General features: G+C 41.5%; 1 protein-coding gene across 7 annotated transcripts in view; it reads left to right on the top strand.

The window, feature by feature from the left end:
• The window catches only part of FHIT (fragile histidine triad diadenosine triphosphatase), a 1562042-nt gene that overhangs the window by 1247894 nt on the left and 298988 nt on the right, over window positions 1-15160 (top strand). For all 7 annotated transcript variants that reach the window (XM_052643387.1, XM_052643354.1, XM_052643365.1 and 4 more), the window contains 2 exons: window positions 4403-4548; window positions 5908-5937. In XM_052643387.1, coding sequence (XP_052499347.1) covers window positions 4403-4548; window positions 5908-5937 — 176 coding nt within the window. The remainder of the gene's footprint in view (window positions 1-4402; window positions 4549-5907; window positions 5938-15160) is intronic.

Raw genomic sequence — 15160 nt, 5'->3', positions numbered from 1 at the left:
TCTTTTTCATGGCCTTAATTAATGTCTATACTTTAGATTATAGGGTGAGGCTAGATCCCATTTGATAATCTTTTTCACGGCCTTTCAGACAAGATGAGAACTGGATAAACATATTAAATTCAACAGAGTAGATTACCTTCTTGGAGGGTTAGCATGCATGTTGGCTGAAAAGTCTCTTCAGAGGTGTTAATTATGTACCAAGAGGACCCAGGAGAAAGGGTGCTCTTATAGCCTATGAGTAATATGGGATTTGCCCACTAATAAGGCCTAAGAGTCTTCAAATTAAATTATGTTGCATCTGTGATATTACCTTAAACCAATTGGCATATAAACAGTGGCAGCAGAATTTTGAGAGCTGTCTGCTCTTCTTCAAGATTAATTTGCTTTCCCTGAGTTGTTTGTCTAGGAACAACATGTAGCACATGGTGCCCACTGTCTTAGGGTAGTATGCTATTTTCTTCTTTTTAATATCAGAGTTGTGAGTTAATTTTATTTATTTATTCATTTAAAAAAATTTTGTGAACATGCTGGGCCTTTATTGCTGTGTGGGCTTTAATAGAAAAAGTTTGTCTGAGATCCTGAGAATTCTAGGAAGGAACTACTATTTTCCAGGTATAAAAGAGTTTGTTTTTTTTAAAGGATTTTACCTTTATAATTTTATTTCCCTTTGGGCTCACATGAAAATTTAGTTTACATTAAAAATGATTTGACATTTCTCTAGCTCTCATCCAACATTAGTTCTAACCATGCTACATGTGAAGGATACACTTCTTTGAATTAAAAACATATATTGCAGACTATTGGAGAAGGCAATGGCACCCCACTCCAGTACTCTTGCCTGGAAAATCCCATGGATGGAGGAGCCTGGTAGGCTGCAGTCCATGGGGTCGCTAAGAGTCGGACACGACTGAGCGACTTCACTTTCACTTTTCACTTTCATGCATTAGAGAAGGAAATGGCAACCCACTCCAGTGTTTTTGCCTGGAGTATCCCAGGGACAAGGGAGCCTGGTGGGCTGCCGTCTATGGGGTCACACAGAGTATAGGACACGACTGAAACAACTTAGCAGCAGCAGCAGCAATTGCAGACGATTCCAGTCTCGTGTGGATGATTGTAAAGTAACTGGACGTCATCAGGATCTTAGTACTCAGAAGTGTCTGATGCAAAGATCTGGTTTGCTAGTTATTCTCTCGTTCCAGCAAGACATATTAAGTATCTCTGGTGTTGTATGTGGTGGTAAATTAGCAGTAAACAAGACACATGCTTCGCTTGTGCGGAGTTTCCATTCTCATCTGGATACTTAGTAATGAAGCAACAAAAGTGCCAGCTGGTGGCGAGGGCTATGGAAAGATTAAAACAGGGGGATGGGAGAGTGATTACAGGTAGCAGATACACACCCTAGCAGTTAAATGCTCTTTTGAGAGACTGGCCTTCAGATTAGGATCTGAATTAGAAGCAGCCATGGGAAGATCAGGGGGAACTGATCCAGTCAGAACAAATAACCGGAACAAAACCCCCCAAATCTAGGAAGGAGCTTAGTGTGTTTGAAGAACAGAAAGAAAGCAAATATCGCAGATGGTTAGTGTACATGGGCTTCCCGGGTGACTCAGTGGAAAAGCATCCGCCTGCCAAGACAGGGGAAGCTGTTCGATCTGTAGGTGGGGAAGATCCCCTGAAGGCGGAAATGGCAACCTACTCCAGTATTCTTGCCTGGAGAATCCCAAGGACAGAGGAGCCTGGCAGACTACAGTCCATGGAGTTTCAAAGAATCAGACATGATTTAGCAACTAAACAGCAACAACATAGTATACAGAGAGTGGTGAGGAAAGAGAGACTCGGAAGGTGGGTAAGCATCACTCAGGACGCAGCCCACGCTGCAGGGGAGGCTCAGGCTCCGCTCTGGGTGTAGAGGAACTGAGGAAAGATCATTGATCCTGACTTTCTGATGCCCAGTTAGTGTCTGGAATGTTGCTGGGCAAGTCTGCTGCTGGCCAGGTCAACGACTCACACTGCACCCAGGGGCTGCCGACCCCCACTGTGTGTAACGCCAGGCCCCACCGCCTCCCTGTAGAGTGACGTGGAGCCCACCTGTGTGGGTCATTTCTAGGTTTAGATGCCTGTGTGGCCATCCTCAGGGTCCCAACAGAACAAAGAAGTGATCATACGTATGACCACCAGCCGAAGTAAGCACGTTTGACAGTAAGCTCCATTTCACTTTTTTTTTTTTTTTGGCATCAAGATATGTGTGTGTGTGTGTGTGTGTGTGTGTGTGTGTGTGCTGCCGTCTATGGGGTCACACAGAGTCGGACATAACTAAAGTGACTTAGCAGCAGCAGCAGTGTGTGTGTGTGTGTGTGTGTGTGTGTGTGTGTGTGTGATATGCAGATAAGATGACTTTTTATTAAAGTGTTGGGTTGCTGGGAATATTACGTCAGGACAACATTGCCTAAATGGGTTGATGAAAAATGTTTACCTAAATGATAATGTGTTAAGTCTGTTTAACTGTTTTGTGACATGTTGTATTACTAGTATTCAGTTAAAATGATAAATGAATATGATATATCACCCTGCAGTTAGGTATACACAAGATAAAATACCTCAATTCAGCCATTTTGGTTCAGTTTCATAAACAGGTGGAGTCATTAAACATTAGGTTAAGCTAAACCTTTAGCATCAGGCAAGCAAAATGAACAGGTTTTGCAATTTTTATGACATTGAAAATGAAAAACGTTTTAGATGTTATTTATATTACTAAAGCTACATTAGATACAAAGATTGCCAGGTTCATTCCACCCATTTTCACAGTCAGTAGTTGTTTAAATAAAATATTATTCCCTTCCCCACCTCGTTGCTGTGTGTAGACATTGCCAACCACAGTAATTATGAATGTTGTTGGAAGCTTGCAAAGTTGTCACTTGCTGTGGTTTGGTGAAGTCAGAGCCTAAGGGAGGGTGTAAATTAAAGCAGAGAGGAGGAAGACTGGGAAAGGTCTCTTTTAACAACGACCAAAAAAAGAAAAAAAACAACAACTCAGTGGGAGTGGAGGCTGGCACTCTGCTAAAAGGAAAATGAAAGGAAATTCTTCATTTCTAAATGGTTCATTGACCCATGATAATAAAGCAGCCCTGCAAAGAAGGATAATTATCTTTTTAAGTATCAGATGCCCTGTGGGTAAAGGCCTCCCTCCTCCTCTCTTGAAAAATGAACTGAGATTAAACAAATACTCCTTTTCCTAGTTTACCATTGACATGAATTTCCTGGTTATGAGCAAAAGTAATCAGTTTTCCCTTTTTCTTTTCCCCCCTTGTCTTATGGAAATCAAACCCGCCCAGCTGAGCTCAGTGCATTTCCCCCTGGGCCCTGAGTCCTACCAATAGTATGGGGAGCTAAAATGCTTGATATTCTGGTGAGACAGGCAATTGCAAACTTGTGGTTTTATTATGCCCCTCGGCTCCTTGGCTCAAGGCAGAAGCATGCTTTTTTTTTTTAAACAAGAAAAACGAAAGACACAGAAAAGAACATTAGCTTTTTTCTCCTGCTGGTACCTGAAAAATAAACAAGAGATTCAGTGTAGCTTGTGTGTGTATATACATATGTATGTGTACATGTCTCTATGGGTATGACCATACATATATGATGAGTTCAAATACAAAAAGGAGGTGAAATGTTATTGATGGTGTGACATTGAATATTTATATGCTACCCACAAATGATCAAACATGTATCCGTTTTCTCTAGACTCTTGTTTGTTCAGACCAATAATGTAAATATGTTGACTAGTCTGACTAATAGAATACATTAAGATGGTTTCAATTGCACAATCAGACAACCTAAATTGCTTAACCATGTGGCACATTTCCTTGTTATATAAATGAAGCTGGCTGTACATTTTCAGAATGTCTACACTCCTTTAAAAAAGAAAACTGCTAGTATCTTTTCATTAGCTATTTTTCTAGAGAGATTTTGATGTTAAAGTCTTAACCATGATGCTCTTCATAGAAAAACCACATAAATATTCCAGTTGCTTTTCCAACCCAGAGCCTTTGGCTGCTTGAGAAGACTGAGCTTCAGAATAGAGTTCAGGAGATAACAGTCCAGAATAGATCGTGCCTCGTGGCATAATTACTTCAGTCGGCACTTAAGCCTTTTTGAACACTGATGTCTTTTTCTCTTAAAAGAACTTTCTCAGGGCACCGCAGCTTCTCCTTCAGAGTATAATTAGCCGTGTTTGTCAGCTCTGTTTGAAGTCCTTGGAGTTCAGTGGTTGGTAAATATTTGTTCTTTCATCCCTTAGCCTTTGTGAGTTCAGGCCCTGGGCCTGATTCAGTGCTATGGGTATAAACTTCTTGGCGAAAACGTTCCCTAAAGCAAGCAGAATGTACCTTAACAGACCTCACTGCAGATGTCCTCGTGTGTCCCCTCCGGCCAGTGGAGCGCTTCCGAGACATGAGTCCCGAAGAAGTGACTGACTTGTTTCAGGCAGCACAGAGAGTCGGCACGGTGGTGGAGAAGCATTTCCAGGGCACCTCGCTCACGTTTTCCATGCAGGTGAGTATACAGAGAGCTCAGAAATTAGTCTTCATCCTTTTCACATTTTCACATTGAACTCTCTCCCATGACAATGTTTCCCCATTTTGTGCCGTGTAATGTTGGCTTCCCAGGTGGCTCAGTGGTAAAGAATCCACCTGCCAGGTCAGGAGATGCAGGAGATTTGGGTTTGATTCCTGGGTCAGGAAGATGCCCTGGAGAAGGGAACGGCTTCCCCACTCCAGTATTCTTGCCTGGAGAGTTCTATGGACAGAGGAGACTGGCGGGCTACAGTCCACGGGGTCGCAAACAGTCGGACATGACAGAGCCACTGAGCACGCCATGCAGCCTGACACTGGGTTGGCCAAAAAAGTCCATTAAGGGTTTTCTGTAATATGTCATAAAAAAGAAAAAGGCCAAACAGGCTTTTTGGCCAACACAGTAGTTCTGTTTTTCTCCTCTTATGTGATTTCTTTTGCCTGTAGTTTGTCAGCAGTGCAGATCACAACCCATCAGGTTGACTTTAGGACCCACGAATGGACTGAATACCAACAGGTCTGAAAACCACTGATGACACAGGGGTGCCTCATCTCGGCTACAGCAGGCACACATTCTCTCCCCAAGTAATCTGGGTCCTAGGAGTCGAAAGACTTTCCTAAATTTGCAGAGTTCTAGTTTAATTTTGAAATTTCTGATTTTAAAACCAGTGCTTGCTCTGCTATTCCAAACCAGATGAACACTTACTTTTGCTTTTTATCATGGCTAATGACTGGATTTGTTTGCTTATTTTCAACTATTTACAAATAGTTTTGTCAAAATAGCTTTAGAAATCCCAGGGGAGAACCCAGACTAGGGAAAGAGTCCAGCTAGAAAAACACTTCCACCTTTTCTCTCAAGGTCAGAACAGCCAGGAAGGGTCCACTTTCCCTGCTGTTGCCAGGTGAGAGCCCATATTCTTGCTCAGTGGATTATGTTTATAGCAGATTTCCTAAGTTGAGACTTAAAGTCATCAGACATTAATTAAACTACATCTGGTTTAAAGGTAACCAAAAGGTATGATACTTCACCTCCCCAAACATTTCCAGTCTTCCTTTAATGCAATTAAAACCATAGCCAAAAGCAAAGAGCATGAAAAGTAGGAAGGGGGTTGGTTCACTGGACAATTTGTATCATTTTTATACATCACTTCTCACTCTCAGACAGAAATGGAGAACTGTCAGTTTCCACACATTTGAAGCTCATGGTCCCCATGAGGAAACTATAAATTAACACACAATGAAATTTGATCTAAATAATTAATAGGCGGTATTTCTGAATAAGCAGGAGATACCATCTATCTGTTCTCACCTCCTTTTTTTTGTTTTGTTTTCCTATTTCTAGGATGGCCCCGAAGCCGGACAGACTGTGAAGGTGAGTGCTTATTATGTGCATACAAATTAATAGGGGGTGATTACGAGAACTAATAAAAAATCACACTGAGTCATTTAGAGCACGTTACAGTTTCACTATGTTATCTTCGAGGTCAGAGAGACCCTCGGCGTTAGAGCCATAAATCCTGACATTATAAACTTTGCCAAGCAATATGTTTCCCATTAGTTTACAAGACATTTACCTTTTGTAGTAAAATTATTATTGTCCAAGTGCTCAAACAGAAACTAAATCACGGAGTTCTGAAATGCAAGCCAGAGTCCAGGGAGCTCATGGGAGGTGGTGTCTAGGAAGCAACACAGATATCGGGCTTGGATTGCTGTGTCTCTTGTGAGGCCCCGGTGCCTCTGACAGCCTTCTCGTTCTCTGTGCCATCTATTGTCGCTCTGCTAATGTTGAGCAGAGGGCTTGCTCATGTAGCAGCCCCACATTTGGTTTGTCCCCTCACTCTTCGACCTGTGTTCCCCTTTGTTCTCTTTCTCTCCACCCACACACCTACTCTTTTCCTCTCTTTGTACTTAATACCAAAGGTCAATGTGATGTAGGCAGTGGAGCTCAGAAATGGGTTTTAAGTGTGCCAGAAGAGGGAAGGAGGATTTATTAGGAGAGTCTCTGCTTTCTTAATAAAATAAAATAAGAGAATGGAATCCTGGATGATTCTGAAGCTGAGTTTCAGTCTCCTTCATACAAATGCAAATTCCTATGCAGTTAGTTCCTAAGCCAAAATCATAGAAAAGTTCTTTTTTTTTTTCCCACCTCCATGTTAGAAATCAGAAGCAAGTCTAACTGGGGTGTTAATGTTACAGTTTTGTGAAATAAGGTTTTATGGCTTTGAGACTGGCTGTGAGCAAGTAAGGTAATGCTTGGTTCCAAGCGATGCCAAATAAACTTAATGCGCCTTTGATGCTCATCTGCATGTGGCTGTAATGCTTAACACAGCTACCACGGGGCTTTTAACACAGCATCTCTGGGAAGTTCTTTAAGGAGCAAATGTAATTCCTTATGATAAAAAAGAGCTTAGGCTTACTCCAGACACACAGTGTGATAAAGTTGGAATTCTCAGCTTTTCTCAGCCTCTGTGCCTGGCTTCCCAATATGCAAATGATAAAAAACAAAAAACCCCACCACAGTCTAATAGGAGCAGCTTCACTTTGAAATTGTTTTTTGAAATACAGAGACCCAGTTGCTAGACTTTTTGAAAAAATCAATATTCAAATATAGATCCCCAAACTAGCAGATGAGTTAGATGCTTACTCCGTGCAGTATCTATTTAATGAAATTCCGTCAGCCATTCACAGTAATGCTGCAAAGGCATAGGAGTAACAGGGGAGAAATTCAGACCTTGTCAAGAGGCGGGCACAGGTTGATAGAGTGTACAAAGGATACACAGCTGAAATGCATACGAGTATATAGATTATACGATCTCAAAATGGTATTTCAGGATTCTGAATGGAACGTTAAAATATTCCCTAGACGAGCAGGCACTGAATAGAGACAAAAAGTAGATTAGTGATTACCAAGGGCTGCAGGAAGAAGGGAATGGGAAATGAGTACTGAGTAAGGGTTTCTTTTGGGGATGATTAGTGGTGGAATTAGTGGTGAGAGCTGTGCAACATTATGGATATTTTTAAAACCTACTCAACTGTGCATTTGAAAATGGTAACTTTTATGTTATTTGAATTATATCTCAATTTAAAATGACAATAAAACTTAAAAAAAGAAAGAGCAACAAAAACCCCAACAAGCATCGAATCTAGTACGGCTGACTACTATTGCTGTAGACTCTGACTCTAGTAGTGACAACTTTTTCATGTCCCAGTGATCTGGCTAAAATGTCTAATGATTTTGTTAGCTTTGGTGGTGATGATGGAGTAATTCTTGGAGTATAGCACTCAGATATAAATTGTTGAATGTGGTTCTTATCATTATTACCATTGTATTTTAGCTTAAGCTGTTTGTTTGTTTTTAGATTACAGTTTCTGGACAATTTTTTTATTTTTCTTTACAGTTTTTGGTAGATTATATTCTTTTGGACATCTTTCAGTTGTTTCCTATGTGATCACAGGATTTCTCCCATATGAATTAGCTGGGCCATCTCAAACCCTTTGTGTAATGTTAAATGGCTAAAAGAAACCATCCACATGCATTTGACCCTTGAATAACAGAAGTTTGAATGGTGAGGGTTCACCTACAGGGGCATTTTTTCAGTAGTAAATACTATAGCAATACAGATCAGTGGTTGGTGGAATCTGCGGATGCAGAAGTGCATGTATCTGGGCTGACTATAAATTGTACATGGATTTTCCACCTCGAGGGAGGTTTGGAACTATTAGCCCTCAGGTTTTAAGAGTCAGCTGTACATACAACTGGGCTTCCCCAGTGGCTCAACAGTAAAGAATCTACCTGCAATACAGGAGACATGAGTTCGATCCCTGCGTGGGGAAGATCCCCTGAAGGAGGGCATGGCAACCCACTCGAGTATTCTTGCCTGGAGAATCCCAGGGACAGAGGAGCCTGGTAGGCTCCAGTCCATAGTGTCACAAAGAGTTGGATGTGACTAAATTGCCTGAGCATGCATGTACATACAACTATAATCTCAGTGGATGACAAAGTTTTGAAAACTGTCCTTTTAGAACAAGCCTATGTGTCAGAAGTTGTCTAATCTATTTTTTCTAAGTATGATTCTTATACTGCTGCTGCTATGTCGCTTCAGTCGTATGCTACCTACCTAAGAATTACTTTTCATGTTACTTTAATAGAAAAGTTGATTCCGCTTTTATTCTAAATCTACTGATTTAGAATCTTTGTGTTTGGGGCTTTTGCGTCTTCGCTGTTAACCTGCGCATCCTATGAGTCTTCTTAGGTTGTAGATATTTACTAGTGTTGCTGTCCCACGGTGATAAAATAGTACGCGGTGGTGGCCCCATCACCTTGACCCAAGGAAGCCAGAAGTCAGCCCTGCCAGAGAGCAAAACTGCACCATCAATATTTAGCTATTGGGTTTTGGTTTTCCAGTTATTTATTTACTATTACTTTTGGCTGCACTGAGTCTTCATTGCTGTGCAGGCATTTCTCTAGTTGCAGTGGGCAGGGGCTACTCTCCAGTTGTGGCAGGACTTCTTACTGCGGTAACTTCTCTTGTTGTGGTTCTTGGGCTCGAGACACAGGCTCAGTACTTGTGCTGCTCGGGCTTAGTTGCTCTGTGGCATGTGGGATCTTCCCAGACCGGGAACTGAACCCGTTTCCCCTGCATTGCATGGTGGATTCTTAACTACTCGACCACCAGGGAAGCCCCTAGCTATTGGGTTTTGAAAACAAAATATGACTGAGCATTTTAGATTTTGAAAGTCACACAGTCGAATATTACGAGGCAGTATTTGACAACCTGCCATGGAAACCGCAGTGACTGTTTTGTTCATCTTGGCTTCTGTCTCTTGATATGCCACCTAATGCGTGGGGTATAAAGCATTTTTGTCTCACACTGCGTGGTAATAGCAATAAGCCCAGTAATGGTTTCTTCCTCTGAAGCAACCGTTGTTGTTAGCGGAGGTGCACCACTGAGTGAGCCTCTTGAACATGGTGCCCCTTTAGGGTTTTTTGTTTTGTGGGCTTTAAATTCTTCTCTGCAAAGAACAAGGTGGACTAGCTTACTCAGAGAGGCATTTGTGACAGGAAAGGAAAATATCAAACTAAAAAAGTGACCTCTTCTCAGCTGATTATTCACTCTCCCATTTGAGTTTAAAATAAGAGGGCACCGTTATCCACCAGGTGATTGGTGAAGCAATTTGAATATCCTACAGGCTTAAGAAATGATCCCTTTTTTCTGGCCTCCAACCATGCACCACCATATGCATCTATGGATAACGTATCACCATGTACCAGGGGCTTCCCATGTGGTGCTAGTCGTAAAGAATCCACCTGCTGATGTAGGAGTCACAGAGATGAAGGTTCAATCCCTGGGTTGGAAAGTTCCCCTGGAGTATGAAATGGCAACCTGCCCCATATTTTTGCATGGGAAATTCCATGGAGAGAGGAGCTGGTCCACGGGACCACAGAGTCAGATGCCACTTAGCAACTGAGTGCACAGCACCTCCTCATGCACATGTACAACCAGATATTGCTTGATCATTAGCCCTCCCAGACACCCCTCCCATCTGAAGTAGCCCTCCTAAGCCCCACACTCCCTATCCTGTTTGCCTTTGTCAACTAAAAGCAAAACCCCATAACCTAACAGTTGTGGATTATGTTTTTTTCTGAGACCCTACTGAGGACTATAGCCTGGGAAGATAGCCTCTCAGATAGCTCAGATGAACTGTTCCAAAGAGATAAAAAAGAAGCTAGGATATATAGGAGTTTTCCTGGGAAAAAATGTAGTAGAACATCAAACAATTACTGATAATCACACCAAGAAAAACCCCTTCATCTCAGGGTAATGATTTTGCTGCTTTTTCTATGTATGGGAAGGTGCAAGAGTCTGGCTTGTTGAAATCATCCCTTTGATATCCATCTTTACTATCTAGGGCCAATATCCACTTTTCCTCCTTCCTGAATTCCCCTCAGGGTGCACTGTAGGAGCTGCTGCAATAGCTGATGGCTTAATGGCAGACAACGTTCTTTGTCCAGGCCTTATTTGATTTCCTTCAGGGTCTTCTTCAACTGTCTTTTATTTGTTGGTATGTTACTTTTTTTTTTTTTCCTGTACCATATTGTTTCTTTAGTCCCTGGAGAATGTAAGCTTCATGAGAACCTGCGTTTTGCCATTGTTTACTGTGGCTCTCTTGGGTGGTATGGGGAGAAGGGTGGAGATGCTAATGATAGAATGAATCTATCCTCCTAACTTGTAGAAGCAGATGATGTGTTGTGCAATGTGGAGGTGTGGGTTTTCTGGAGTTTCTATCAAGAGTCTCCCTTACTCTGCCATCACTGACAAAGACCAGAATTTCCACTAATCCAATTCCCAAATCATACTCAAAAATGTAATTTCGACTAGCCACATCATTAAGGCAATGTTCTGTCCTTTAAAAGAGATGCTACTGAGTAAGTTTAATGTGAGCTTTTAGAGCAATTACTGCGTGCATCTTTAGGTGGGAGAGTGCTTTAGGTGTATTAAAGAGAGAGATTTATGGCAGGCAGGTAATTTAGAATTTTATAAGAGCTATTTATAAAATATGCTTGCTTACACTCTTCTGTGTTTATGGTGCTTGAATCCTCTACTTAGATATTTAATTTTATAGTGCTAACGCTGTGGGAAGTGTCTCTTATTAACTATTGATACATTAGTGATTCCTTTTTAGGATAGTTCCGGAAGAACAAAGAGAGAAATTCTTCAAATAAATGTGATTTACAAATTAAAATAGCAATAAACAAGCTCTCCATTCACTGAAGAGTTTCTTAGGTCCCTTCGACAAGATTTGCTAATCTTTTCAATTCATGAACTTAGAGGACATTTTAGCTCTAAGGAAAGTCCAGGAGCTAATACACTTTGACATCAGTAAGAGGCTCTATATAAGTTTTAGCTTTATGAGTTTGGGCCAGCCTCTTAACCTCTATGAACATTTATTTCTTCATATTTCAAATGGGGGAAGACCCTAGCAAATATATTGAGTGATGATGAGAAGAAACCAGTATGAAGATGGGAATAGAAATGCCCAGCCCACCACATCTTATTCCAACGGCCTTATGCATGTTTCTTTCTTTTTTTTAATTACTTACTTAATTAATTTTTGGCTGTGCTGAGTCTTCATTGCTTTGTGCAGGCTTTCTCTAGTGACATGCTGCTGCTGCTGCTAAGTCACTTCAGTCGTGTCTGACTCTGTGTGACCCCATAGACGGCAGCCCACCAGGCTCCCCCATCCCTGGGATTCTCCAGGCAAGAACACTGGAGTGGGTTGCCATTTCCTTCTCCAATGCATGAAAGTGAACAGTGAAAGTGAAGTCGCTCAGTCGTGTCTGACTCCTAGCGACCCCATAGATGGCAGCCCACCAGGCTCCCCCGTCCCTGGGAGCGGGGGGCTCTTCTCTAGTTGCGGTGTGCGGGCTTCTCACTGTAGTGGCTTCTGTTGTTGCAGAGCGCAGGCCCTCGGGCATGTGGACTCAGCAGCTGCCTCTCTAGGGCTCTAGGGTGCAGGCTCAGTAGTTGGGGCACACAGGCTTAGTTACGCCAAGACATGTGTGATTGTCCCCTGCAATAGCAGGCGTATTCTTAACCCTTGGACCACCAGGGAAGTCCATGTTTTTGTTCATTTTAATCTTACTCTCAGTTTTCTTGTCCTTAAGACAGGCTAAGGTGTCACTTTATGAGACTGTTTGTGGTATACAGGTTATTTGCAGCCCTGTCTAGTTCATTTATTCATACAGTAAATTCTCTCACTATTAATTACTGCCTTTTAGCTTACATTCTTGGGGGAAAAAAAACCACTTTGTTCTGATCATATCACTTGCATAGTTTGAATATCTAGTTTGAACTTACAGAATTGACCACTTGAACATTCAGACATCTGCCTTATTACCTGGGGTATGAAATCTCAGCCCCGATCATTTTCAACCTCTGCTGTATCCCTTGGTGGTAATGAGTAAACTGTGCTCCTGAACCAACGGTGTACTTCACCACGGCTTTAAGTGGCTTCAATAGAACAGAAACCTGTCTGCCCCCTCTGCTGGCTCAGTAGGTCTGATGTGAGACCCAGGGCACTGCATTTTAACAGACACGGTCAGTGATGTTCAAATACAGATCTCTCCAGTGCAGAGCCACTTAGCAAAGAAGTGATGGGATGTGGAGGGATGTCCACACAGCAGCTTGCTTTCCAATCCAGAAGAATTCTTCATATTTGGTGTGCAGAGAAAGGAGAAACCAACATCTTAATCAAAATGATTCTTACTTGACTGGTATTTATTATTTTCATCTGGAAAGAAATTTCATGAGAACTATAATTTGCCAGAGAACTTTTATCATTTGATTAAAGCCATGAGAAAAATCACTTTGCCTATGTTTATGTCTAATGCCTATGTCTACTGCTGAAGAATTAGTACCTTCAGGATGCAATCACTTTTATCTTCTGCAGTTGCCTTACAACTTGTATCTCTGCTCTGAAAATGAACCCAGTTTGCCTGAGTTTTGTAAATCGAAATTCAGTTTGGTGTTCAGGGGATGGGTTGGGTGTACAGGTGGGAGTGGACACCTCCAATCTCATCCTTCCCCTTGACTTTCCTTCCCTGCCTGGTGATTTGGAGGCAAAAGCCCTCATCCCTGGCTTTCTAGGCAGGAGAAGGGAAATGAGCCTGTCTTTCCCCTGTGGGAAAGTTTCTTTCTTCTTTCTTTCTTCTTCTAAACCCTTTCTTTCTTCTTCTAAACCCTTAAACCCTCTTCTAAGTGAGTATCAAATCACTGAGTTTTTCCATTTCTACTTAGTTAATCTTGAATCGCATGATGCCATTTGGGTCAAAGCACTGAAAGGAAAATTAACCAAACTCCCCGGTCTTCTTCCATTTCTATTTGTTAATTTTCCCCCTGTTCTCTTAAACTCAAGGGCAGCTTAGGTGGATTGGAGGGGAATGCTGCAGATGGCGTGAGGGTGGAAGGGAAATGTCATCAGGACTACACTCCTGTTGAACAGGGAGGACTCTGGAGCCAGATGGCCTGGTTTCCTTCCCAGAGCTATCACCTATCATTTCTATGACTCTTGCAAAAGTCAACCTTTTTTAGCCTCATCTATTTCTAAGGTTATAAAATGGGGGTCTTAATAGTATCCTGCCTTATAGGGGTGTTATAAAGATCAAACAGATTACAATACATGTAAATGTCTTTGACACACAGGAATGTCTCAATAAATATTTGTTATTAGTTTGTAATTTTCACTTAATCCTCATGAGTCTAAAAATAGGGCATTGATAGTTTATACTTAGACTAAGGTCTATGGAGGCAGTCACTTAACAACAACACAAGTTACAGATAGGAGAGTTGGGATTCAAACCCAGGCTTGTCTGAAAGCCTGATTTTCCATTATATCGTCTGAGCTGATCCTCAGAACACCTTGCACTCAGTTGCTGTTGTTCAGTCGCTCAGTTGTGTCCCACTCTTTGTGACCCCATGGACTGCAGCACGCCAGGCTTCCCTGTCCTTCACTGTCTCCCAGAGTTTGCTCAAACTCATGTCCATTGAGTTGATGATGTCATCCAACCAGTTCATCTTCTGTTGCCCCCTTGTCCTCTTGCCCTCAATCTTTCCCAGCATCAGAGTCTTTTCAAATGAGTTGGTTCTTCGCATCAGGTAGCCAGATTGTTGGAGTTTCAGCTTCAGCATCAGTCCTTCCAGTGAATTTTCAGGGTTGATTTCCTTGAGGATGGACTGCTTTGCACTCTATAAGCATAGCCAAAGGTACCTAAGGAGATGTTTTGTAAATATTTTGTCTCCCTCAACGCAGATTCATCTGCATTATTTTTCTCTGCTTAGAATAATGTGACTTCCATCTAAAACTACCCAGGGGACTCTCTCTGTAATTTTATATACAGGTGAAGGTTAACTAACCTAAATGCTACTTTATTGCTGGATGTCAATTTAGAGCAGAATTATATGTTTTAGATGTTTAATTTTTCGTTAGTGCTACCAAACAAATTCCTTTAGTAATTGGAGGTCCTGACATATAGCAAAGTGGGTATTGGCTGTTAAATTTATTTGGGGATCTGTGACACAAAAATGTGGCAAATATTTTGATTCTTTCTTAATGTCAGTGTTTTACAGGTTTCAGTGGACTATTTTTCCACCTGATGTTCAGAGTTTGGGGGTTTATTTTACTCACTGTCAAATCAAATATACTGTGAAAGGCAAAGTGCTTTATAGACCTTAAAGTGCTACGTAAATGTAAGGCATTATTATTCAGACTCACCTTCTTCCCTCTGTTGATGCAGTTGGGGCACTCATTCTCTGTCATTTTGCTGTGAAATACTAGGTGCTAAGTACTAGTAATCACTGAAGATACTGTTCTCTCACTATTTTGCTGTATATGTTTCAGGTCTAGGACAAAATTCTCTAACTCCATGTAACCACTTCATTTTAAAGTTTTAAACCTGTGACATCTAAATAACTGGCTTGGGTAAAATGTTTATTTTGTTAAAAAAAAAAAAGATAAGTAGTTAAACTTGTTACGATGAATCCTGTGACAAGGATTGAATAGTTTTGACTAAATATGAGTGGTCAGTTCAGTCTTCT

This window comes from Budorcas taxicolor, chromosome 1, assembly GCF_023091745.1.
Source record: "Budorcas taxicolor isolate Tak-1 chromosome 1, Takin1.1, whole genome shotgun sequence".
NCBI lineage: Eukaryota > Metazoa > Chordata > Mammalia > Artiodactyla > Bovidae > Budorcas > Budorcas taxicolor.
This window is presented reverse-complemented; position numbering and strand designations above follow the sequence as displayed.